Raw genomic sequence first — 23,766 nt, forward strand, 5'->3', positions numbered from 1 at the left:
ATAGAACCATATTTATAGTTATAATGAAGTTCCTAAAATAGTTACGTATACTGAAATAAAATTAAATCAAATCAGTAAATATATATTGAATAGCTAAAAAAGGGTCTAGAGTAGGTGTAGTGAAAGTGGATATTAACCCAGTAAATCAAAGGGTTATTTTGTTTTAGTTTAACTTAATGGAAAAATGAAATACTTTTAAAGTAGTTATTACATAATCTATGTAATTTCATTGTAAGAGGCTTTTTTAAAATGAGTACTTTCACTTTTTAAAAAGTTCATTTTAATTTTAAGTGTTTGCTATGTTATCAACCATTCAACAAATTATACTGTTTTAGTGTCTACCTATCTTAATTATTAGTGTTATCACATTTGTCTTCCTTACAATGATTACTAAAACTACTTTGAAAGACAAGGACAGAGGCTGTATCTATCAATGAATCATTTGGGGTGCAAGATTCCTGAAATGGAATAATTTTTTACAATGACAACACATTCAATGCACAGGAAATAGAATGCAAATAAGTACGTGAGCATGGAGAAAGGTATCTCTCTCTCTCTCTCTCACACACACACATACACACATACACACACACTATCAATAGGCTTGAAAAACAGCCATTACTTGACCAAGGTGATCAGTGAGTATAAAAGAATTTGGGTTTTGCATTTAATTTTACTATTGTACCTATGTACCACCCACAGGGAAAATGTAATGTTTAAAAATTGGTGGGACAGTGAGTTTTTTTGTATTACTTATAAGATTATCTACCGTGGGGATTATCTATGGCAAATATTTAATCCTGAGCTGACTTCCCCTTACAACCCAGCAGGCTCCAGAGTTGCTTTCCCTCATTGTCCAGCTGGTGTATGCCCAGGGAATTCAAACTAATTTTAATATCCATCCAAACAAAATATAATTAAGGAGGCAGGTCATATGTGTAAAAATCATAAAATGTATTTCAAAGTCAAACAGAAATGACATTTGAATTATCTATTGTTTTGAATTATCACTACCACTGCTCTCTTCCATTAATATAGGCTTTATATATATATTGGTTAAATTGTAGGACCCAGCACTAAATTGAGGTTATTTTTTGGAAAGGAAAACACAAAACATATAAGCATGCACTGAAAAATTCCATGAAAATGACCATACAACATAACTGAGAATCTATTTACATTTCTTTCATTTCAAATAAAGATTCTTTTTCATTCTTATCAATACTTTACCTGTCATTATTGTTACTTTCTTCTCAAGAGTAGCTAGCATTTATATAGTCCTTTAAAGTTTACAAAGTACTTTATGCATATTTATCTTAATTAATCTTTACAAACTTCTATCAGGTAGTTTATATTATTTATATTATTATCTTCATTTTACAGATGAGGACACAAGGCTATGAGGGTAAGTGACTTGGCTAGAGGCTGTGAGGCAGGATATGAACTCAGGTCTTTCTGACTCCCAAATCTAACATGCAATATACATTTGGCACCTAGCCAAATAAAACTTTTTTTATGAGCCAGATTTAGTGGAAAAGGATAGCCTGTATTCAGATACGCTACATGATCTCATATGCATGTTTGAAGTGTGCAACTCATCTCCAGAGCCACACACTGTCTCTTTTCTCACAAGGCCTGCGCAATCTGGGCAGGAAGTAGGCGGTGAACAGACAGGACAGAAGGATGTTCTCACCTGAAGCAGTGAGTGTAGGGACACATCTAAAGCATGGCAACAAGTCTGAAACTGGGCCTCTCCCTCTAGATTTCCCCATTTCTGATGAGGACACCACTCAGGGTAAGTAATTTTTGATTCCTTTTCCTCCCTTGTCATAGTCAATCAGTTGCCAAGTCTCATTGATTCTAGCAGTACATCTCTCCCTCCCACCAACATGGCCACCTACTTTAGACTTTAGGTCTTTGTTAACCTTTGTAATAATGACAATGGTGGTAATAATAATAATAGCAATAGTTAGCATTTATATATCACCTCCTAGGCACAGTGCTAAACACTTTGCAAATAATTCATTTGAGCCTCACAACAACTCTGAGAGGTAGGTGCTATTTTTATCCACATTTTACAGATGAGGAAAGTGAGACAAACAAGGAGGAAGTGATTTGCCCAAGGTCACACAGCTAGTAAGTATATGAGGCTGGATCTGAATTGTCTTCCTGACTCCAAGCCCAGCACTGTATACATTGTACCTCAATTTGTCTGAACTATTTTCAAAAACTTTCTAATTAACTTCTTTATTTACAGTTTTTGTTCTAATTCATTCTCCATTCAGATGCCAAATGCATTTTCCTCAAGTGTCTGTCCATATCACCTTACCATTCAATAAACCACTGGCTCTCTCTTACCTACAAGACCAAATACAAAGTCCTCTGTTTTCCATTTAAAGCTCTTTAAAACCTTGCCCTTTCTTACTTTTCCAGTGTTCTCATATCTTACTCCCTTTTGCGCACTCTGGGGATCGTGACACTGGCATTCCTGCTGTTCCTCAAGAGTTAACTCAAATCTCACGTTCTGTCAAAAGCTTTTCCCCATTCCTTGGCTAATGCTTTTCCTCTGGGATTATCTTCCATCTATTCCATCTTTATCTTAATCTTACCTATTTACATGTTGTTTTCCCCATTAAAATAGAAGCACCCTGAGGAAAGGGAATGTTTTTACCTTTCTTTATGTGTCCCAAGCTTAGCACACTGTCTGGCATGAAATAAGTGCTTAAAAAAGGCTTGTTAACTTACTATACAGCAGTCAAAATAATGTTCCAAAGGAAAGTATGACTGACCATCATGGTACTCCCCTACTCAAAATGTTTAACTGTGTTTCTATTAACTATAAGATAAAATGCAAACTCCTGAAGCTGGACATTTAAAGGCGCCCAGCCAAATGAAGCCATGAGCTTGTTCTTGAGCTTGACATGCCAAGTTCTGTCTTCACTTACTGCACACAGAGTGTCCTGGGCCTACAACGTTCTCTCTCTCTCATAATATTTATCTGCCTTCCAGGATCAGCTCAAGTGCCAGCTCCTCAGTGAAACCTTCACAGACCCCCTTCTATCTCCTCAAATTATTTTGTATTCACTTATTTGTATACCTATTGTATCCTCCAGTGGAATATCAGTTCCTTGAAGGGAAGGCCTATCTCATTTTTGTCTTTGTGCCCCCTGGGCCTTGCATGGAGAAAGTACCAAATCAATGCTTTTTTACTGAATTTGCATTCCTGGCATCTATTATAGTGCCTTTAATATGTAGAAGTCACTTCAGGAACATCTGAGATGCTCCAAAAATATCTGAACTGAATTGGCAGGGGTCTTCTTCCCTCTGGAAGTGCTTTCTTATATTTCTTGGATGAAAAACAGAGATGGCTTCTTAGGATCAGGTAGTAAGAAAAGGCATCCACTGTCTTCTGACAGGGTACACTCTTTAAGAACTGTAATGATAAAATATGTATTCCTGAATTTAGGATTTGGAGGCATCATTAAACCTGAAGAGTTTCTCTTTTTCTTCTTTTCTGATTCTCTTAAGTTATTAGATTTATGCTTTATTATGCTGAAACACTTGGTAATTATCACCACTAGAAACCAGTGGTGTTCATCTAATCCAGCAATAATCTGAGCAGTTAATATTTCTCCCCTAAGGTACTCTTTTCTTTCCAGGGCTCTATTTAGCCTGTGATCTTTCTCCTTTTCAGTATCTTTGCTATGTGTCTGTTGCATTTGGCTGATAGGATTCTACATAAGAATGAAAGGCTATTTTGCAGGTTAAAAGTTCTCAAATCCTCTCTGGACTTTGCTGGCTGGCTCCAGGTTCAGGCACTATCAGACAGAATATAAAGTGTCTGAGCTTCAGAATCTGGATATAAATAACAGAATGAAATCCAACACAATGGGAAGAAAAGAGTACAAAAAGAATGTGATGGGAAGGATGTGCCAATGGAATTTGATGGCTTTGTGTTTTCTAAACTATGAGTTTTGGTGAAATAGTGTCGTTAGGCTATGTTAAAACTAGCTGTCATTTGGAATTTTTATCCTTAATATATTTCTTATTTAATAGTGAGAGAAGGAACTTAATGCCAGTGCCTTCCCTTGGAGATTATTCTCCTTTATCTTATTTTTACATTGTTTTTTACATTCTGTCTCCCCTATTAGATTGTAAACTCTTTGAAGGCAGGGACTATTTTGCCTTTCTTTGTATCCCCAGTGCTTAGCACAGTCCATGGCACATATAGGTGCTTAATAAATGTTTTCTGACTTTGGCAACAAGGTAGGTGACCATTTTCGTGCATGCTGAGAAGCCGGGGGCACCAGGGGTGGGGGTGGAGGTGGTAGGGGGAGACCTGTGGCCTAGAGGCCACATGTAGCCCTCTAGGTTCTCAGGTTCGGCCCTTTGATTGAATCCAAATTTCACAGAACAAATCCCCTTAATAAAAGGATTTGTTCTATAAAACTTGGACTCAGTCAAAAGGCTGCATCCAAGGGCTAGAAAGCCATGTGTGGCCTGGAGGCTACAGGTTCCCCACCCCAGTTTAGACAATAGCCAGCAACAGGGTGTCTTCAGGAACTGCTTCTGCAGAAATGTCACACCCACATGCTTCCCTACTGGCCCTTCTCTTCCTGCTGGAGGCAGTACTCACACTCTGCAGAGTAGTAAACACTTTGGGATGTGTATATAGGGAAGTTATATGAGAATCACATTCTTTTCTCTCTCCAAATAAACCTGTGGAGGGACTTCCTTGTAAGGTTTATAAGAGTCTACTTTTTAAACTTGAGGTAGGAGAACTGGATCCAATGATGTTTTCCTCCACTAAAGTCTTACCCTAATGCCTCACGGCTGGTGGTAACCCTGGTTTTCAAAAACAACATCCTCCCCAAGCTGGATAGGCTTTATGTATGATCCTGGGAGAATCAGTATGAATATCACTCAAGGACTAGCCCAACTAATTTCAGAGAGGTTCATCACCAGAAGGGGTGCCACTAAGTGGTGAGTTTGTTGACTTTATCTATCCATGAAGATCATTTCCTAAGGCATGAAGGGGTTATGACCTACACTGTCGGAGGGAGTAACCACCCTGATGAAATCAAGGATCCTTACAACAGTGAAATATACTATAACCAGTACATGCTGTTTCATTTCTCAGAAGTCTGAGGAGCATTTAGTGACATTTAAATTTGGTTTTTCATATCATGCACTGGCTAAGGTATACATAGATGGGATAAGTCAGAGCAGTGGACAAAGGAAGGGCACTTGGGGACTTTGTGCTGATTCCAGATGAATGGCAATACAGGCCTGGCATGCTTATAATGGCATCTGTGAATCTCTTATCCTGGATTTGGTCATTTTTAGTCCAGATGCTTTTGTATTGGTGGTCATGCATCCTTCCTTCTCACATCTAAATGGAATCTTCTAATGGCAGCACACAGAGCTACAATACAAAAACTATGCTATAGGATGATCCTTTCCATGTGATCTCTAACTATAAAGGTGAAGAAGGACTTCAGGAGCCCCCACACCTACTGCTTAGAGTTCTAAGTTGTACTGGAATATCCAGGGAACCCTTGATTTCATTCTTGCTATTTATTTATGAAAAGTCCAGGGGCTGCAGATTTATTGGGAATTCCAAGAACTCCTGTAAGGATAACATTTTCCCATTCTATCTCCACATTTTCTAAGCTCCACAGTTTAGGTGCAAGAATTGGACATATTCAGTTATTTTTCCATGGTTCAGCACTGGATTTCCTGTGGTCCACTGTAATGGAGAAGGGCATTTTGGATCAAAATCTCCTTTCTAGCATCTTCTGGGATTTAGGAGTTCTGCTAAATACTAACTCTAGCAGTTATTTTAAACTATTTTAGATTGAAATCCTTCCCAGTAAGGCATGTAAATTGTTGGTTTCAACTTACCTCTATACAAACTGAGAAAAAAAAAATCCTTACCAACTTGAGGGAGTTAAAAATAATACATGTGAAATCCCCTGAAGGTAAAAATGCTATGTTAGCATTACTACACCATTGTTATTGAATTATCTTAATTATTCAGTATTTTGCCAAAAATGTTAAAATGGGTCCAATTAAATGAGAGATGATCATTGTTGCTATCTTAAGTCAGTTTGTTTTCATTTCAAAAGGCACAAAGTCTAAAAATATAAGTTATATTTTATCATGTAATTAAAGCATGGAAAAAGAATAAGGTAGTTTAGAGAAATCTGTAGTCATGTTTATTTACTGCAAAGGAACATCTAAAATTTCAATAACATTAATAAACTAACATCATGGTGATTGATTAAATATGAATTAGATTTAAGAAGAAAGGCAGTGTGGTATGGTGGACAGAAGTTCAGCTTTGGAATCAGGAAGACCTGGGTTCATCTGCCTCTAGAACATACTAACTATGTAAAAGCTTGGGACAAGTCAATTAACCTGTCAGTTCCCCAGGCTAATCTCTAAGACTATAATTTATTGCTCTACATTGATGGAGGGTTTTCCATATCAGAGTTATTTGCAGGGATGAAATCACAAACATGGATTCCCTCCTCTATACCCTACCCCTACCGCCAGAAGGTGAGAAGTTACTCTTACTTTGAACTTAAAGTGAAAGAATACCTAAGATGAATAGGAACATCTTTGCTGTCGCTCCCACAGAAAAGCCATGCTTTCCCATATATTTGACATTTTCTGTTCTTTCCCACTTTCCCCTCTAAGATTTGACAAATGTATCCATTAATATGACATGCAAATATCTCTTTTTTAGCCTAGGTCTAATTCCACAGTCAAAGGTGAAAAGCTCTAGGATGGGCTGGACCTGTGATTTCACTGGCACAGGAAATTCCTGAGTAAGGGAATCCCCAGCACCTTTTTCTGAGAGCACCGAGGGGCTAAGCAATTTGTTCACAATAGCATAGCTAGTACATGTAAGTGACAGGACTCGAATCCAGGTCTTTCTGCCTTTAAGGCCAGCTCTCTAGTCACTATGCTATGCTGTCTCTCCGAAGACAAAGAATGGCATCAATTACAATTCTATAACATTTATCAATAGCTTACCATAATGTAGGGCTGTCTGGCCTTCATTATCCTACAAAGAAAGGAAATAACACATTTTAGAATTCTAAGCAAGTGATATGTTCTGTCATTTATCAGTCATGTCTGACTCTTCGTGACCCTATTTGGGGTTTTCTTGTCAAAGATAGTGGAATGGTTTGCCATTTCCTTCTCCAGCTCATTTTACAGATGAAGAAACTGAGGCAAACAGGGTTAAGTGACTTGCCCAGGGTGCTAGCTGATACAAAGCAAGTAAGTGTCTGAGGCCAGATTTAAACTCAGGAAGATGAGTAAAATGTTTAAAAAACAAACAAACAAAAAAAAAAACCCCACACCTCATAGCAAGTCCAGTGATAGGGAAACAACATTTCAGTCAGCCTTTTCCCCTCTATTGTTGTTTAGTTAAGATGTCTTGCTTATTAGCAAAAATGTCTGATCCCAGAACTTTAGCAGTGTGGGAGGGCAAGGAGAAGTTACAGCATGTATGATGGTATGCTGATGTGCTCCCATATCAGAGCCAGATAAGATGGGAGCAGGGAACATTCAGTGCAAAGATAAAATGGCAAAATGCTGAAGAAGCAGATTGTCAGATAAATAATTTCAAACACTTTCATAGCATGTGCTTGATTGCTATACAGACCTCCAAGCTTAAAACTTCTAACCTTGCTTTACATTTCCATCTTGGATTTGGCAGTTCCTGAGAAATGCTGATGCATGATCCAGCACAACCTGTGATTTATGTTTGCATTTTGAATTGTACCCCCTTTTCCCCAGGAGGGGTTTTGCCTTCAGATTCAATTATATCTATAACCATGGAAAATCCAACCCCTTGTGGAAAGAAAGGCTAACAATTGGGCCCTTTTACTGTTTTAAGCCATTAGGGAATGGCTATAATATGTGAGAAAGAAACTACAAAGACCAAGTATATATGTTCCAAGATTCACAACCACATAGCATCACTGGGAGAACAAAGGCATTAAAAAGATGGCTTTTTCTTTTAGGGAGTCATGTTTAAAAAAAAAGATGAGCCTTTGTTTCAGGGAGAAATTTAGGATCATTAAAAACACTGAAGGGGAGCCATGATCTTGTGAGTCTGAGTCTTTAGGTTAAAAAGAAGCCGATATGTATAGTAACTATGAAACCCTGGGAAAGTCACAAAAATCACAGAATTTTAGAATTGGAAAGATCTCAGCAGTCATCAACCCATACTCTGAAAGGGACCCTTATTATAACAAGTGGGGGAAATCCCCACCTAACAAATAGTATCTAGCCTCTACTAAAAGACATACAATGAGGAGGAACTCACTAACACTCTCAAAGCAAGCCTACTAACTTTTGAATAGTTCCAATTTTTTTTCCTGATGAAGTCTAAATTTTTACTATATTACCAAAGGAATATCTTATGAAGTAGGGAAAAAGGCAACAAAATTTATATGGAGGAACAAAAGATCAAGAATCTTAAGAGTAATTAAAAAAAAAAAACAGTAGAAAGGAAGTGGGGAGTGTCTCAGTCTACCAGACCTCAAACTATACTAAAAAGCAGCAAAACATTAAAACAATTTGGGACTTCTTAAAAAGGTAAGAAGTTGATCAGTGGGACAGATTAGGCCTACAACATAGAAAGAAACATAGTAGCACAATCTTTGATAAACCCAAAGACCCAATTACTAGAGAAAGGACTCACTATTTGACAAAAACCGCTAGGAAAACTGGACAGCAGTCTGCAGATGTTGAGTTTAGACCAAGATTTCATACCATTTACTAACACCACCATCACCTAGCATTTGATATAGTGCATTAAGGCTTGCAAATCATTTTTTAAATACTATCTCATTTTATCATGACAACAACTTGGGGAGGTAGATGCTATTGTTACTTCCATTTTTACAGATAAGGAACGAAGCAAAGAAGGTTAAATGACTTGGCCAGGGTTACACAGATAGTAAGTCTGAGGCTGGATGTGAACTCAGGTCTCCCTGACTCTTAAGTCCAGTGCACTATATCCACTGTATCATCCATCTAGTTTTCACCAAGATAAGTTCCAAATGGATATATGAAACCTAGATATAAAAAGGTCATATCATAAAGAAATTAGAGGAGAAAGGAATATACTACCTTTTAGATGTATCAATAGTAGAGAAGTTCAGAAGAAACAAGTGATAGAGATAACCCAAATTAAAGAGTTTGATTATATAAAATTTAAAAGTACTTGTACAAACATCTAAAAATAAGAAGGCAAACAAGTGAACAGGGAAAAAAAACTTTGCAGTCAGTTTCTCTGATGAAAGTCTTATATCTAAGATACATAAGAAACTAATTCATGGCTATAAAACTATGAGCCATTCCACAACAGAAAAATTGTCAATGGATATGAACAGGTAATTTTCAAAGGAAGAAATCTAAGCTACCAACAAAGCCTATGAAATAATGCTCTAAATCAACAATAATTAGAGAAATGCAAATGAAAACAACTTTAAAGTTCTACCTCATACCCATCAGACTGGCAAAGATTCCAAAAAAGGAAGATGCCAAATGCTGGAGGGGCTGCAGGAAAACAGACTTGTGACTGCTGGTGGTTATGTGAACTAGCATTGCTACTCTGGAAGCAATTTGGAACTATGTCCCAAAACTTACTAAAACTGTGCCTATACCTTTCGACCCAGCTATATCACTATTAGGCTGTTATGCCAAAGAGATCAAAGGAAGAGGCAAAGGATCGCTGTGTATGGAAATATTTACAGCAGTCTAATTTCTTAGCTCAAATTGGAATTAGCCCAAAATTGGAAACTGAGGGGCTGTCCTCCTCTTGGGGAATGGCTAAACAAGTTACGGTATATGAATGTGATGCAATACTATTGTGCCATAAGAAATGAGATTCCAAGAACTTGTATGAAATAATGCAGGACAAGTCTAATCCCCTTCCACATGACAGTCCTTGAAATACTTGAACACTTAGCTTCTCTCTAGTCTCCTCTCCCTGCCCCCACTTTCTTTTCTCCAGCTGAAAACTAAACATCCTTTGGTTCCTTTAGATAATACTCACAGGACTCAAGGTCCATCGTCATTTCGACTGCCTTCTTCTGGGCACTCTCCAGCTTATTAGCATGCTTTTTAAATGCTATCCCTCAGAACGGAATACAATACTTCAAACATGGTCTGGCCAAGTCTTTCAATGCAGCTAAAGACAACGTTAACTTTTTTAGCTGCCATATCACAGTGAATGAAGGAATGAAAAAATATTTACTAAATGATTACTATATGCCAAGCACTGTGCTAAATGTTGGGGATATAGACAGAAAAACAACACAGTCCTTGCTCTACATTCTAATGGGGAGAAAACACATATAGTAAGTTTCAGGTGCAATCAGATGGAAAGGCCCTTGGTTCTTAGGATGCCTCAGCAAAATAGATGGTAATGCATCTTCTTTCATGTCATGTTCATTAATTAAACAATTATCTTTGATAAGATACTTTGATAGTGAGAGTGTTCCCTTCTAGTTCCTCAATAGCTGTTGTTGTTGTTGTTTGTCCTTAGTTCTTGAAGAGGACCGTGACATTAGGGGGGTGATGCCATGACAATCAAGGGTAAGGGAGGGCTGTGCAAGGTCACCAGCCTCACTTTTTACTCTGGAGTCATCTGGGTTCAGTTGCCAGATATAGATCAGGATGACTGGAGATGGCCTCCTCTTTAGTAGGTATGGCTCCATCAAATGCAGTGCTCAATGACTAATATTGAATTTGTGTGCGTAGTAAGCACTAGATCTCCTAGATCTTTTTTAGACAAACGTTTACTGCTACATAACCACGTCTCCTCCATCAAGTGCTTGTGAAGTTGACTTTTTTCATCCATGCATAAAACATTACCTCTATCCCTATTGAATTTCATCTTTCAAATGCTCATCATTCATTACCACTTGAGCTCTTGCAATAGTCTCATAATTGTTTTCCCTACCTCAAAGTCTCTCTTCTAAAGCACAGGCCTGACTATAACTCTTCTATTTGGCAACTAAAGCCTTTTACCATCTGACTCCCATGTACCTTTCCAGTCTTATTCCACTTCTCATGCTTTTTAGTCTGACAAAACTGTACTGCTTGCTGTTCCTCCCACATGACACCCCATCTCCCATCTACCTGCCTTTGTACAGGCTATTCCACATTCTCTCTTCACTTCTCTTAGAATCCCTAGATTCCTTCAAAGATCAGTTCATATTACCTCCTACAGCAGTCCTCTCCTCACACCTCCAGCTATTGATGCCTCACTGCCACCATTATCTTTATTTATTTGCATATATTTTTGGCCATTTCCCAGAGAGAATGTAATCTCCTTAATGCAGGAACAGTTTCATTTTTGTCTCTGTATCCCAAATATCTGGTACTATGCTTGGCACACAGTAGGTGCTTAATAAAAACTTACTAACTGATGGACTGATCTAATGCCAGCTCAGCATTCTAGGCTGTCAAAATCTATTTGGATCCTGACTTTGTCATCCTGTGTTTTAGTTATCCCTCCCAACTTTGAGGAATCTTCAAATTCAATAAGCATGCCATCTATCCTTTTATTTAAGAGACTAATCAGAACCCTAAACAGCACAGATTCCTGGGGCGCTCTGTTGGAAACCTCCTGCCCTGCTGACACTGAACCATAACGATGATTCTTTGGGGTCTGGCCATTCAACCAGTTCCACATCAATCTAAATGTATCAGTCTTGTCCATGTCTCTTCACTTTTTCCATAAGAATAATATGAAAAGTTTTATTCAATGTTTTGGTAAAACCTAGTCTAGGTAAACAACATTTACAATAATCCTCCACCCACCAGTTTAGTCACCTAGTTTAAAAAAAAAAAAAGAAAAGAAGTCTTTTCTATAATGACATATATTTTAAGTTTGAAAAGTCATTTTAATTGATTTTGAGCTGTTCAATGAATTTGAACTCATGTATTTTTTTAACACATATACATGCTGATACATTTTGTTTTGATATAATAGGTACTTCACAGCAAATATGCAAACATTGTCATTTAAATTATAACCCTTATAATATTTTAATAGTTTTTATGTTAAGAAATGAGGTATATTTCCCAGGGTGAAAAACCCAGCATTGATTTTGTTAAAAGCTAAAAATTTTTATTATTTTTTCTTAATTACATTTGAAATTTTTTAAACATCCTTAAAAAAAACTGGAGTTCCAAATTCTCTCCCTCTCCTCTCCCCTCCTTAAGAGAGCAAGCAATTTGATATAGATTATATATGTGCAGTATGGAATGATATATTCTTTTTTTTTTTTTTTTTTTTGCTTTTTAGTGAGGCAATCGGGGTTAAGTGACTTGCCTGGGGTCACACAGCTAGTAAGTGTCAAGTGTCTGAGGCCGGATTTGAATTCAGGTCCCTTGAACTCAGGTCCTCCAGACTCCAAGACGCTATTCACTGCGCCACCTAGCTGCCCCTAGAATGATATAGTCTTAATGAAGCCATCCTGGATCTTTGTAATCCATGCCTGTTTTTACAGATGTTCACCAAATACCTTTTTAATGATGAATTCTAGGATTTTCACAGGAATCAAAGCCAAGGTCATTGGTCTATAGTGTGCATTCAGTTTTTCCCCTTTTTTTGGGGGGGGAGATAAGAGAGAAACATTTGTACTTTTCCAGTTTTGTGATGCCTCTTCCCTCATCTTTCAAATAAGTATTGCTGACAGTATTTAATATTCACCTGTACCAGTGTACCAATTCTTTCAGCACCTCAGGATGCAGTTCATCTGGGTCAAGTGAGAAATTCATAAAGGGCAATGAGAGTTCTTTTACTATCTTCTTACTTACCTTAGGTATCAAATCCCCATTAACAATTTTTTTTTTGTTCCTCTTTAATGAGAAATGGTTTGGGACCAAGATGGGTCAATGAGGATGCCTGAGGGAGACTGGCAGGCATTTTAGAGAGTCCTTTTCTCAACCTTACTAGTATAAGAGGGTTCCTTCTCCATTTTAATACTTCTGTCTACTCTGCCTCTCAACTGTCAGAGAATGGGCTTCTCCAGACTGTCAAAGGTATTTATGCCACTTGGATGAGAAAAGAATCATCAACTGTAATATTTCTGGCAAGGTGGAGGACCATGGAGTTTTACCATCTATTTGGCCACTATGTCTTCTGGCCTACCAGGCCTTACAATCTGCCCTGCACTATGTCTTCTAGACCCCTGAAGTTGCCATTTGATCTACTGATGCCTCCTAAGGACCCTTGGGCATTGCCATCTGCCCTCCCATTGCTCTCTCAGGACCACCAGCCTTTTCCATATTTCACGCTGCTGAACCCTCTCATTGTCTTCCCCAATTACAATGTGAGCTTTTAGAGACCAGAGACTATCTCACTATTTCTATTTGCATTCCCAGGGCTTTGCACAGTAGTGACCACAATCCCTGATCAACTTGGTTTTGATTTTTTTGCTACTTTAGACAAGATTTTTTCCTTGGGGGGAGGGGGAGAAGAGGGGATAAGGCCTGTGATATCATCAGTATAGGGAACCATCAATGGAACCCCCTTCCCAAGGGCTGATTAGCACTTGTTCTGCAATGCAGAACCTTAGAGCATTCTCTGGGGCCCTCATAGCTTCCCCAGTGTTCTTACTACTGCTGAAGCAGACTTTCTATTCACTATGCCATGTGGCAGTACTGATGTGAGTATTTGGTTGTATGAAGGTCCTCCTGTCATTCATCAACCTGGGGTAGATGCCTAGTATGGAATAGGAATGAAGATTAGAAATAGCAATTTCTTAATAAATTCCAAATCATTTTCCAAAACAGACCTATCCATAGCTCCATCAATACAACACATGCCCCTCCAATATTGACTATTTCTGTCTTTTGCCATCTTTGCCAGCTGGCAAAATGAAATTTCTGAGGGGAGGGGAGAAATAAACATTTATTAAGTACCCACTATAAGCTAGCCACTGTGCTAAGCATTTTACAAATATTGTCTCACTCGATCTGAACTGTTTTAATTTGTATTTCTCTTACTATTACTGACTTGGACCAAGCATATGGTTGCTGATAGTTCACAATTCTTCTGAGAACTGTTCATATCATCTGACCAGTTTTCTTAGCGGCCTATTCTGCATAAATGTCAAGTTACCAGAAAATTCAGAGATCTGAAGAACTGGTAATGGAAACATGATTTCTAGAAGTTTTACTCTTGAGAATTTACGTCAGTTGCTAAAACAAAACATGTAAGATTTCTATTTCTGCTTGTTCTAAAAGTAACAAAACAAGACTAGAACAGTTTAGCTTTACTGGAAAATGAAAAGACTGGACACATTTTTCATCTACATATTATGCCACCACAGTTTCAGTACAAGAAAGATGTCTGCCCTTCCATTTTGGCTGCAAGAGTAAAAGCAAACTTCAGGATATAATATGTAAATGGATTAATAACTATTGCAAGCATGGCGAGGAACTGACTGAAAGGAAAACAATCAAAGACAGAGTCTATCGATTATTCATCCTTAATAAGGCAACAGACCAGATTCACATCCACACAAATGGGTCTCAAGGATGGGTTGGCATTGGAAACTCCAGCTAAGATGACTACATTGACTTCAGCAGGATACTGAAATTGCTAGGGAGGCAGAGGCTGGGATAGACCTGGCACAATATAAATGAGTTATAGGAAATACAGAATGCATAATATATGTGAGTTTTGTTAGCTTGTCATGGGGGTAGAGTAGGAAAGAAAGTGATTTTCATGACAAGGAGTTCCTAGTCTAATTTTGGCCAACGTTTTGACCAAAGTACTATAACCTTTTCAAAATGTTGGTGATTACAGGGAAACTAAAGCTCTTTACTTTGAGTAGAAAAAAAGACAAGGAGTTCCAGATTACATAGGAGATATGTAAATAAAGCTGGCTGTAAAGCTAATTTTTAAAAATAAAATCTTAATTTTCCACTGATTTCCACCATAAAAATGGGAGATACATTTTTAACAGAAAACTGACAGAATGGGTTGAAGTCTTTTTGTGACCAAAAAAAGTTCCCCCCCTCCTTTTTTAAAGTAATCCAAATGTAAGTAATATGGCATCAGTGTTATACTTGCGTAACTACAGAACCCTCCTAACAGTTTAACTTTCCTTTGCAAAAAATCAGAGGCCAAGGACATTTCAAGAGTTGAAAGGGATCTCACAGCATACAGCCCAAACTATACACTAGCAACCTTCTCTGCAGCATCTTCAACAAGTTACAGCCTTCCAGTGATAGGGAACCCATTATTTTGGGAGGCAGTCTATCCCACGTATGGTCAACTGAGTTTGGAAATTTTTCATTACACCAAGTTTAAATCTTGCACCCATTACTCCTAGTGTTCCCCTCTGGGATTAAGCAGAATAAATCTAATCCTTCCTCCAAAAATCTGAAGACAAGAATCCTGTCCTACCTATGTTTTCTCTTTTTCAGGTCAAACACCATTAATTCTTTAAACCAACCCTATTGTGGCATGTTCCTCAGGACCCTAATTGTATTCAACTATATTTAATTCAACAAGCATTTATTAAGTCCCTTTCATGTGTCAGGAACTGTGTTAGGGGCTTGGAATACAACGACAGAAATGCAAAGGTCCTGCCTTTGAGGAGCTTACATTCAACTAGGGGAAAAGAAACAAAATGTACACAGTTAAATAAAAACAAAATACACACAAGGTAATTTTGAGCAGGGGAGGCTACTAATTGAGGGATCAGGAAAAGCTTCATGTAGAAGGCTGCACATGAGCTCATCCTTGAATAGAGTAAGAGATTTCAAGGCGGAAGATGAGAGAAGCAGCCTTCTAAGAAACGAGAGAAAGGGGATAGCAGCCTGTGCAGGCTGTGTGGGTAGGAGACAGAATGGTGCATAGAGGGAATAAGAGGGAGGCCAGCTTGGATGGAACATTGGATACTTGAGGAGTAATAATAAGAAATGTATTGGAAGATAGGCTGGAGACAGACTGCGAAGGATTTTAAATGCAAAAGGCGGGGGGAGAGAAAGGGGAGAGACAAGCATTAAGTATCTACTATGTACCTAGCACTGCGCTAAGCCCTTTACAAACATTATCTCATACAATCCTCAGAACAACCCTGGGAGGCAAAACCCCATTTTACAGTTGAAATAGAGGCAGAAAGAGGTTAAGTGACTTGCCCAAGGTAACAGAGCAAGGCCAAATCTGAACGCTGGTCTTCCTAACTCCAAGACATGCTCTTTATCCACTGTTCCACCAGCTGCCTTCTCTCCAAAACAGAGAAGTTTGCATTTTTGTCCTGAAGGCAACAGGTTGCCACTTAAGCTTCTTGAAAAGGGGAATGACATGTTCAGGTAAATGTTTTAGGAATACCAATTTAGCAGCTCTGTAGAAGATGGCAGACAGACTGGAAGCAAGGAAACCAATGAAGAGGATATAGTACAGTAAAGAAGTGACGAGGGACTGAATTAGGATGGGAGGTGTGTGAGCAGAGACAAGGTCAACCTGGCCATTTTCCTTGAACACGTCCATCAATGTCCATTCACATAACAGGACCCCAGAACTGAAGATAACAGCTCAGACGTGGTCTGAGTGGGGCAGGGTGCGATGGGGCTGGCACCTTTCCTGTAGTGGACACTACACCTTTTCTCTTAGATCACAATAGATCTAGAGCTGTAAGGGACCTCAGAGTGTTGAAGATAATTTTCCTGGTTCATTTTGGCAATTTTGATTTTCCTCCCTCTCTCTCTCTCTCTCTCTCTCTCTCTCTCTCTCTCTCTTTTCTGGCCAGGTTAGCTAAAGATTTTTTATTTTGATGGTCTTTTCAAAGAACTAGCTTTTAGTTTTATTAATTTTATAGTTTTTTATTTTCTATTTTATCTATTTTTACTTTATTCTATTTTATCTACCTCGCATCATTTTCCCATTTTTATTCTTATGTTATTATCTCATATCTGTTTTCATTTTGGATTTATTTGCTGATTTGCTAATTAAAATCAAATCAACAAGAATTTATTAATCTCCTACTATGTGCCAGGCATTGTGCTAAATGCTAGGGATATAAAGAGAGGCAAAAAAAAAAGTCCCTGCTTTCATAGAACTCACAGTCTGATGGGGAAGACAACATGCAAACATAAATTGGGAGATACTTTCAGAGGGAAGGCACCAAGACTAAGGAAGATTCAGAAAAGCTTCTTGAAGCAATGGAGATATCAGTTAAGATGTGAAGGAAGTATGGACAGCCAGGAGTCAGAGATGAGGAAAGAAAGTGTTCCAGGAATGGAGGACAATTCGTAAAAATGGCTGGAGTTTGGAGAATGAACACTGTGTGCAAGGAATGGCAAGGAGGCCTGTGTCACTAGATGTGGGGGATGGGGAAGGTGTAAGAAGACTAGAAACATAGGAAGGGGAATATTCTAGCTCATTCTTTCTCTCATCTCTATTTTGTTAATGTATGTTTTTTTACTTTCTCTAAAATGCCAACTCTGTGCTTAGAAACATGTTTTGTAATGCTTCATTTTTGGGTGGGAATAATTACTGTTTACATTTGACCTATGGAATAATTATTAAAGCAGTTAAAATCATAGTCACTTTAAAATGCCCTTTGAGCATGCTCTGCTTTGGGTCAGTATTCCCATAACCTTGCTTACTATCTGTTTCCAAGAGAACCATGTCTAATTCAAGACTAATGTGTTCAGGTGCTGTGTGTTAAAGTGTTCTAGTGAGATGTGAGATACTGTTTATCCTTCAATGTATAGTATTCCTGCTTAGAAAACCAATTAAAGCAGGGGGCATGCACATAAGAAGGGAACTTAATTCAAAGAACTGATTGGCACGTACAGAGTGGAAAGACAAAAAGCTTTAAAGGATTGTACTCTAATTTCACTATCTTGTGTCTTATAACAGAAATTAGAGAAAGGGAAGGCTATATCTTTGACTAATTCATTATACATTTGAGAGAGATATAGCATGGATGAAACCAACTATTTCCATTAATCAACATTTCTAAAATATTCTATATAAAAGTGGGATGGTTCTGACTGCCCAACACAAAGCCATGTTAGCTCTACTATTACTGATAATACTATGGTATCATTTTGTGTGTATAAAATGTGCATATACCCAAACACACATATATGTACCTACTTAAATATACAATACAACAGTGTCCCCAGTGTACCTGATATCTTTTTGTGAGTGAGGTACCTGAAATGAGTCAGTATTTTGAATGGTAATCAATCCCAAACTACCCAAATCATATATTCACTGAAGGTGGGACTTAATTGAATTGGATGTGAAGAATGGTGGGTCTGAATTGCCTATCATCTTCATTTTAGATTACATTTAACAGAAAGGGTTTATATTAACAGGCCCTTGGATATAGACAGTAAAAACAACTATATGCTTTTATAAAATGCAAAACAATCCTGAGTACAATAGTATTTGCTTTTGTTCTTTTCAATTAGATGTTTTTGAGATAAAGGGTGTGCAAAAGCATGAATGTAGTTTTAAACTAAAATATTTCCATTCTTTATGGGTAACCTTAAAATGAAGAATAGGGACAAAATGTTAACGTCTTCATAAATTATTTTAAAATGTGTTGCAGAAAATGAATAAATAAAATTGATAAGCACATGAAAACTTTTACTTACCTGTTTCAAAACTAGTATTTGTTAATTTTTCTTGATTTAAAATAAGTTTTTACAATATGTTTTAGTTTAGTACAATTTCCCCCAAATTTGGTAAATACGGTCTTTTAAAATAGAACCAGGCCTATTCCCAGATATTTCCAAACCATGCTACCTGTGGCACTCAAGTCATCTTCCACATCCCAGGCCCCCTGCATTTTGGACTCTGCTCATCCCATTTCTAAACTATACCATTCCTCCCCCAGTTTCTCTTTATGTTCTGTCTATCCCTATTAGAATGCAAGTTCTGGCAGGATAGGGAGTATCTCGCTTGGGAGAGGCAATCAGGGTTAAATGACTTGCCCAGGATCAGACAGCTAGTAAGTATCGGAGGCTGAGTTTGAACTCAGGTCCTTCTGACTTTTAGGGCTGGTGCTCTATCCACTGTGCCCCATTTTGTTTTGGTTTTTGTTAGTAAGAAGAAAAAAGTTTATTACTCCAAATAGTTCAAAGCACATAGTATAAAGATGAGACAGTACAAAGAAAAATCTTTAACCACAATGCTTCATTAGAGGATAGAGTTCAATGATTTACATTCAGAAGTTATATAGTAGGAGACAACCAAGTGTAATACAAATAATTGGTCTGACATCTCTGTACCGAAGATCATATGAAGATTCTTGCTTTAGGGAAATGAAATGAACAAAAACTTGTGGTCAATTGAAGTTCCTATAATATATAACATCCAGTAAAGTAAAACACAAAACCTAGCTGAAATAAAAGAAAGAAAAAGCTAAAATAATGAAAAAAGTTATTGTGTTAAAAATCCTACTTAAAATTGTTAATTCTATTAAAAATATATTAGGTGAAATATTATAGGGGTCACTTAGTTCCATATATACTATCTTATTTGTATCTTGGGTAACTGATCATATGGTAGGCATTTTATATAGAATTATATTGTACCTTCTAGCCCCATTCCTACAGAGTGGAGGATGGGAATAAGGATCAACTGTACAAGCTGGGCTGAGGAGCAGGAAAACAGAGTGGCTTGAAATTTCCTTCTCAGTATAGGGACCAGAAATAGTTTGGAATTACAAACTTGCATGTCAGGCACTGGTGACACTGAGTGTTAAGCTCATGGACCTAAAAGAGTAAGTATAGTCCAGACCTAGTGTAAGTAATTATTATGATTAACATAATTTGAGAAGCAGATCATGAAAAGCTATAGTCCAGGAGTGGTGGACACTAAACAGTACACAAGGATCCCTGCTGACTGTATACTGGCAGTTTTAAAATGTTATACTACCTATGTTTTATTGTATTTTTATTTATTTTGTTAAATATTTCCCCAATTACATTTTAATCTGGCTTGGGCTGCACTTAAGAATGTTGTGGGTCATGTGTTTGACACCAATGGTCTTTGATTAAGCAGAAGGGTTGGGTATGAGGAGAATAAGTTTAGGTTCAAATTTAGAACAGAGTCCATGATAATTTGCTCCACTTAATTTTCTACGTATAAATCTGGGAGGGACATATAACACACTGAACAATAGAGCAGGGAATCTAAAAAGATCTTAACAGACTAAAAGCATTGGGTTGACTTGAAATCCAGGAGGGATAAATGTAAAATCCTACACTTATGTCCAAAAAAATCAGCTTCAACAGTGTAAGATGGGGAAGGCATGGTTAGATAGTAATTTGTCTGAAAGAGACCCAGGAATTTGGGTGGACTGCAAGCTTAATTTGAGTTAACATGATATGAGAGTCAAAAAACTAATGTGATCTTGGACTACATTCAAAGAGGTATAGTAAGGAGGTGATGATCCCACTGTACTCTGCCCTCATCAGAACTCATCTAGAGTTAGTGTGTTCAGTTACAGGCACCACAGTTGAAAAAGGACACTGATAAGCCTGAGTGTCCAGAAAAGGGCAAGTGAGATGAAGGGCCCTGAGTCCATGTCATTTGAGGAAATGGGATATTTAGTTTGAGGAAGTCAGGGAGATCATGGCTGTCATGTTTAAGTATCTGAAGGGCTATCATGTGGAGGAGGGATCAGGACTTGTTCTATTTGGTCCCAGAGGGCAGAACAATGGGCAGAAACTGTAAATTGGGCAGAAATTGTAAAGAGGCAGAATTAGGTCTAATGTTAAGAAAAACTTCCTAACAATAAGAACCGTCAAAAAATGGAATGGACAACTTTGAGATACTCCTTAGAGGTCTTCAAGCAGAGGCTGGATGACTACTTACTAGATATGTTATAATGGAGTGTGTTTGTCATCTTTGGTCTAAAATATTAGACTGAATCAAATAATAAGAAATTTAATGGAGATAAATGCCAAAAATGTTATAATTGGGTATACATTGTGTAGGAGGAATCTCAGCTCTTGTACAATAATTATTCTAACAAAGATCAAAGAAGGCCACTAGACTGAGTAGTGATGAGGAAATCCAAGGAGAAACCTCAGTGATTTTTCCAACCCATATCAGCAAAGAGATATAGGCAGAGGCTTGTGGGCACCGGGGAGGACATCTAGGCAGGAGAGCCTGCTTAAAGCCTTATAGCATGGTAACTGGATTACGGTTTTCAAGGCTATGTAATCAGACAAGAAGCAGAGTTGAGGATACAGCCGAGATGGGGCATAAAGCTGTATGTACCACAAAGAACATGAACAGGAACCAGAAAGAAGTTGTGCCATTATGACCCTGTAGAGGATTGTAGAGGGATTTGAGGTTGTGCACCAGGGCAAGAATTAATTGCAGAATTAGTGTGGACTAGGTCTGGGCAGTAGCTGTGTGATTCTGACCCTAAATCAGGGTTGCAGATTCAGTCCACAGACCCTTCCTGGGGCCTACAGCTGAGTAACCAGGAAAAGGAGCTCAGATGAAGGGTGAGCCTGCAGTTCTCTCCCTCTGACCCTGTATCTTTTCAGTCAGTTGACAGAGGTTGGGGTTAGCAGCAGTCTACTAGTGCCTTGCATTATATCCCCAGCACTTACAACAATGCCTGGCACATAGGAGGTACTTAATAAATGTTTATTGACTGATTATGTATGTTGCCCAGACCCAAGCTGGGGCCAGAGGCTTGCAAAGTTCAAATTAGTAGGGGAGCCATCAGACTTAGCCCCAGATCTTATAACTTAGGGTATGCTGAAAGATTTCAGGTCTTAGCCACTCATAAGATTCTTGAAGACCATAGCACTTAATGCTTGGAGAAAACAACATTTAGACTCCAGAGAATACAAATGAAGACCAATTAAGGCCCTAAAATTCCCTTCAGAAGTGTGCAGAGTCTGGCCTGAGCCCAAAGTCACAATTTAGGAAGTGATGTTGGATGAATGAGTAAACAAAAAGGCATCCACAATAAAGAGCTATTATGTGACCAAGAACACTCAAGGCACAAAAACAAAAGAAAATAATAATTCCACAACATTGGTGTTATTATCTATAAGCAAAGTCTCAAAGAAAAACACAACTTGGCCATAAAATCAACTAGAAACCTAAAGAAGTCAGTCAAGAGTTTTAAAAATCATATTATAAGCAAAAAAAAGATAACTTTAGGATAGAAATGGAAAAGTAATGAATGCATTAGAAGAAAAGACTTAAAAGAAGTAGATGTATATGACTTTAGTCAAGTAATGTATTCTCTGAAAATTAAAATGGACCAAACAGAAATGAATGACTCCATGAGATGCTGTGGGGGGAAAAAAAAGGCTTGTTTTAATAACAAGGTTAAAAGACAAAATCTAAAAAATACAGGACACCTCATATCAAAAACAAGAGACTTGAAAAACAAGTCAAGGAGAAAAAAAATTTTTTTTAAAGAACCATGAAACCATATTATACGAAATCACAAACGAAAACTTTTTAAATCTATTAGAACCAGAGGGCAAAGTAAAAACAGAAAGAATTCTTCCAGTCATCTCTTGAAAGAAACCTCAAATCCAGAGCTTCCAGTTTAAAAAAAAAATCATGCAATAAGTTGAGAAGACAGAGTTTAAGAACTGAGGAGCTACAGTCAGAATCACATAAAACTTGGCAGCTTCTACTAAAAAAATTGGCAAGCTTAGATGATAATATTCTTAAAGGAAAAAGACAAAGGCTTATAACTAAAAATAACTTGCTCAGCAAAAGTGACTGCATTCCTAATGAAAATTCCAAAGGTTAATAAAAACTTTGCAAACACAGGACCCAAGAATATAAAAAAGTAAAGATGTCTGAGGAATTACAAGGTTACAAGGGACTATAAAGGGACAAAATATTTACATTCTAATAAGGAGAAGACACAAGTGGCACTTCAATATTCCTAATACTATTAGTGAAGGAATTAAATAAGACAAAGAGCCTATTTTATTATGATCTAATGACCTTAAAATAAGATAGAAAAGTAGAGAAAAAGTAACACATTAGAAAAGAATAGTGGGGAGGGAACTTGCTATCATACATAATCTGTGTGAGCAAGTAGAGGCTGATATAAACAAAGAGAAAGGGGTAGGAGGAGTGTCCTTCACTGAAACCTCACTTTCATTTAAGCTAATCAAGAGGGTAGATTGTAGTTTGGTACAGAAATACAGACAAACTGGAACAAATTGGGATGGGAAGAGGAGGAATAAGAGAAAAGGTACGCTCAGGAAAAAATTAGTCATAAGCAAAGCAAATTCTGTCTCTAAAAATGGATCATTTAGGGGCTCATAAAAAAAAAAGGTATGCTTATGATTGGAGTCTAGGAGAAGAGATTAATATCAGAGGAATGGAAATAGACTGCATCAACTATAGCCCATTGGTTCTATGTACATATTTTTCTTGTTCAATACCTCTTCTTTGTGAAGTGGTGGACTTGGAAGAGGGACAGGAAAGGATATGAGAGAATACAATGGAGGGAAACAGGCAATTAACGACAATAATTCTGAATGTAAATGGTATGAACTCACACATAAAAAGGAAAAGAGCAGCAAAACAGATTAGAAAGCAGACTCTAACAATATGTTGTTTATAGGAAATTCACTTAAAACATAAATCACACATAGTTAAAATAAGAGTTTGAAACAAAACCTATTATCTTCAGCTGGACTAAAAAAATCAGAAGTACCAATGAGATTTAATTGAAGAAGATCAATAGGGAAACT

General features: G+C 37.6%; 1 protein-coding gene across 1 annotated transcript in view; it reads right to left on the bottom strand.

Annotated features, from left to right (window-relative positions):
• ACBD6 (acyl-CoA binding domain containing 6) overlaps window positions 1-23,766 on the bottom strand; it is a 215,678-nt gene that overhangs the window by 9,485 nt on the left and 182,427 nt on the right. Inside the window, exon 7 of the mRNA XM_027868507.1 lies at window positions 7,042-7,072. Within this exon, the coding sequence (XP_027724308.1) occupies window positions 7,042-7,072 (31 nt within the window). The remainder of the gene's footprint in view (window positions 1-7,041; window positions 7,073-23,766) is intronic.

Source organism: Vombatus ursinus, unplaced genomic scaffold, assembly GCF_900497805.2.
Source record: "Vombatus ursinus unplaced genomic scaffold, bare-nosed wombat genome assembly UNPS02014789.1, whole genome shotgun sequence".
NCBI lineage: Eukaryota > Metazoa > Chordata > Mammalia > Diprotodontia > Vombatidae > Vombatus > Vombatus ursinus.